The following is a 3,068-nucleotide window of genomic DNA, read 5'->3' on the forward strand; positions in this document are numbered from 1 at the left end:
CCCAGGTGTCCCCTCGCCACGCTGGAATCAATGGCCACTTGTCCCCACCCCCTCCAAGTGTCCCCGTGCCAGGTGAATCAATGCCAAGTGACCCCGTGTCCCCCACCCCTGGTGTCCCCACGCCGAGCGACCCGATGATTGGTGTCCCCAACCCCAAGGAGCCCAACGCCAGCTGTCCCCACACCAAGGGTTCCTTTGCCAGATGTCCCCATTCCGGGTGTTCCCGTGCCACCAGGGGTGCCAGGCCAGGGGACAGMAATGCCTGAAGGGGGCTGAGGGCAGTGGGTGACCCCCGTGGGGGTCARGATGGCCCGGAAAGGGGACAGACAGAGGACACGGCGGGTGTGGGGTGRCACGGGCAGGGACAGGGCGCGGGCACTGCTCTATCCCAGGGGAATTTGTGGGGAAAGGGGTATGGGGACTCTCGTGGGGTCGGGTGAGGGGTGGGTGCGTGTGCCCACAGAGGGAGGGGGTGACCCTGTGCCCCTCCCGGTGCCCCCCGGCCGCTCCCGCCTCCCGGGGATGGTCAAGAAGGCGCCGAGGCGGCGGCGGGGGAGTCGCCTCCGGTAACCGGGTGTTTATTGGGGCCGCGGGGTACAGCCCGCGGGCGGCCGCATGCATGGCCGCTGGGAGGGGGGGGGGGCTCCCGCCGCCCCCTGCCCTATTTACAGCCTGCCACCCCCCGGGGACCTGCCACCCCCCCGCCACACGCCACCCCGGGTGGGTGCCGGGCAGGGCTGGCACCGAAAGGGCACCCTTTGCCAGCAGAGAGTGGGTTCGGTGGGACCCCCCGRCGGTGCCCACCCCACCCCGGCTGTGCTTTCCAGGAGGGGGTGCCGGGGGTGGGGGCGGATGGGCACCCCCAGACTGGCACTGGGAAGRGTTAACCCCAGACCGGCGGTGGGAATGTGCCCCGTCCCCAGAAAAMGCCACATTCGTGGGGTCCTCAACCCCCCGCAGCCAAAATGTTCGCCAGATTCCGTCACCACAACCGATGGCACCTCCCGGCCGGGTGTCCCCAAGGAGCTGGCAGCCCCCCCCGGTGCCACTGCGGGCTGGGGGGCACAGCCCAGCGCCCGTGTCCGTGTGTCCATCCTGCTGCCTCCCAGGGATCCCCGTCCCAGGGTGCTGCTGGCCCTGGGTCCAGCCTGGGGAGGGGACACGATGGACGCTCCCCCACCCCCGGCACACGGGACAAAGCAGCCGGAGCGCAGGGCACCGCCCCGCGCCAGCCGGGGACACCCCCAAACCCTCTCCGGGGGCACCCAGGGGGTGCCTGTCCCCCCCTCACCCATGCAGCACCTCACCCCATGCCCGCAGCTCCTGCCCGGCCGTCCCTCCCTGTCCCCAGGGAGCCGCGGTCCCCATTAGTGTCCTGGCCAGGGGGACGCACACAGGGGTGGCACCCTATTTCCCCGAGGGAGTCCGCTCCACGCCGTAGCGCAGGAGGTGGTGCAGGTCCGTGAGCGGCCGCGGGGTGCCCGGTGCCCGGGCTGCCCGAGCCCCCGTCCCGTGCCGCCCGTAGCCTCCCGCCGCCGCCTCGCCGCTGTTGAACGTGTGGTTCCTCTTGAGGTGGGCGCCGGGGCGGCCCGTGCCGTTGTTGGCGTTGAAGTTCAGCTGCTCGGGGTGCCAGGGTGGCCCCTCGGTAAAGTCTCCCCCCTCCCCGCTGGGTGCCGAGACCACCCGCCGGCGCTCGGGGCTGGGGTGCGGCGTCCCGCCGAAGTCGCCGTAGGAGCTGCGGGGCGGGCGGCGGGCGCCGGCGGGTGGGTGCTGCCGGCTGCGGGGACCCTCCTGGGGGTCCCGAGCCCAATGCCCGTCACCTGAGGAGTCGCTGAGTTCGGCCTCCAGCTCCTGGTCCACCAGGATGGCGTGGCAGGACAGGGGGATGCCCCGGGGGGCTCGGCCGGAGCCGCCGTGCCCCCGCCCGGCTCCCGCGGGCCCGGAGCCGCCAGGGTCCCGCAAAGCCGCGTTGATGATGTTGTGACTCTGCTCCCACGTGCAGTTCTGGAGAGCTCCGGGGCAGCGTTTCTGCTGCAGCGGGGTCTGCTCCGGCGTGGGCAGCACGCCCGAGTCCAGGTCGTGCTGGGCGACCTTGGCCAGCTCCTTGGGCCACCCGTTGGGCATGAGCGGGGCCAGCAARGCTCCGCGAGCCCGCCGCTCGCCCAGGCGGCTGACGCTCACCACCGACTCACTGTGCGCCAGGATGGTCTCCTTGTCCTTGCGCCGCGCCAGCTCCTTGCGGTCCCGGTGCCCGATGAACCAGCACACGCTGAAGCCGGAGATGACGGCGCCGATGACGAACGCGGCCACCGAGGAGATCACCAGCAGATTCACCGACACCAGCCCGTCCGGCTCGTCCACGAAGCTCTCCGTCACCAGCCCTGGGGGTTGGGGACGCGTCAGGGAACCCGCGGGTGTCACCGGCGTGTCCCCGAGCCCCGGCTCGCCGCCGCACTCACCCTCGCACTCGCCCAGGTGGGACGTGCTGCYGCCGGCGATGTCCTGCTCGAAGGCCACCCTGGGGTGCAAATTGGGAGAGAGGGGGTGGTCAGTGGGTCCCGAATGGCCTGGCACGCTCCCAGCTGCCCTCAGCTAGCAATGAGTTTGTTGGGGCTCAGCGATTCTCTCAGGGGACCTCGCTGTCCCCTCTGCGTGTCCCCCAGTGTCCCCCAGTGTCCCCCAGTGCCCCCCAGGCCCGGCAGCGTTACCTGGGGCTGGGCTCCAGGAAGGTGCAGGAGCCCTCGGCTGTCCAGCCGCAGTAGGGATCCCGGCTGCCCAGGCAATTCCTGGCAGGGAGCAGAGACATCAGGATATTCAGAGACATCAAAGACACCGGGGACACCGTGCTGTGCCTCAGTTTCCCTCAGGGCAATGCTGAGCCCTTCCCAGGGTGGATTCCCGGGATGTGAAGGTGAAGGTGAAGGTGAAGGGAACCCCCCTCACCCCTCGCACAGCCCGCAGCGCCAGCCCTGCCCGCCCCGGGCACTCACTTCATGCAGCCCGAGTGCTGCTGGCAGCGCGCCACGGGCACCCTGGCCACGCACGGGGGGAAGGCCAGCAGCAGGGAC

At 71.1% G+C, this 3,068-nt stretch overlaps 1 protein-coding gene across 1 annotated transcript; it reads right to left on the reverse strand.

Annotated features, from left to right (window-relative positions):
- Nucleotides 1–364: 364 nt before the first annotated feature.
- SEMA6B (semaphorin 6B) lies at nt 365–3,064 on the reverse strand (the record flags this gene model as incomplete). Its single annotated transcript, XM_057386759.1, has 4 exons — nt 365–2,381; nt 2,460–2,518; nt 2,709–2,786; nt 2,991–3,064. Coding segments are annotated over 4 exons (1,185 nt in total), but the record flags the coding sequence as incomplete, so codon positions are not given.
- Between the last annotated feature and the right edge of the window lie 4 nt (nt 3,065–3,068).

Source organism: Malurus melanocephalus, unplaced genomic scaffold, assembly GCF_030028575.1.
Source record: "Malurus melanocephalus ecotype Western Australia unplaced genomic scaffold, MMel_1.1 scaffold_1046, whole genome shotgun sequence".
Lineage (NCBI taxonomy): Eukaryota > Metazoa > Chordata > Aves > Passeriformes > Maluridae > Malurus > Malurus melanocephalus.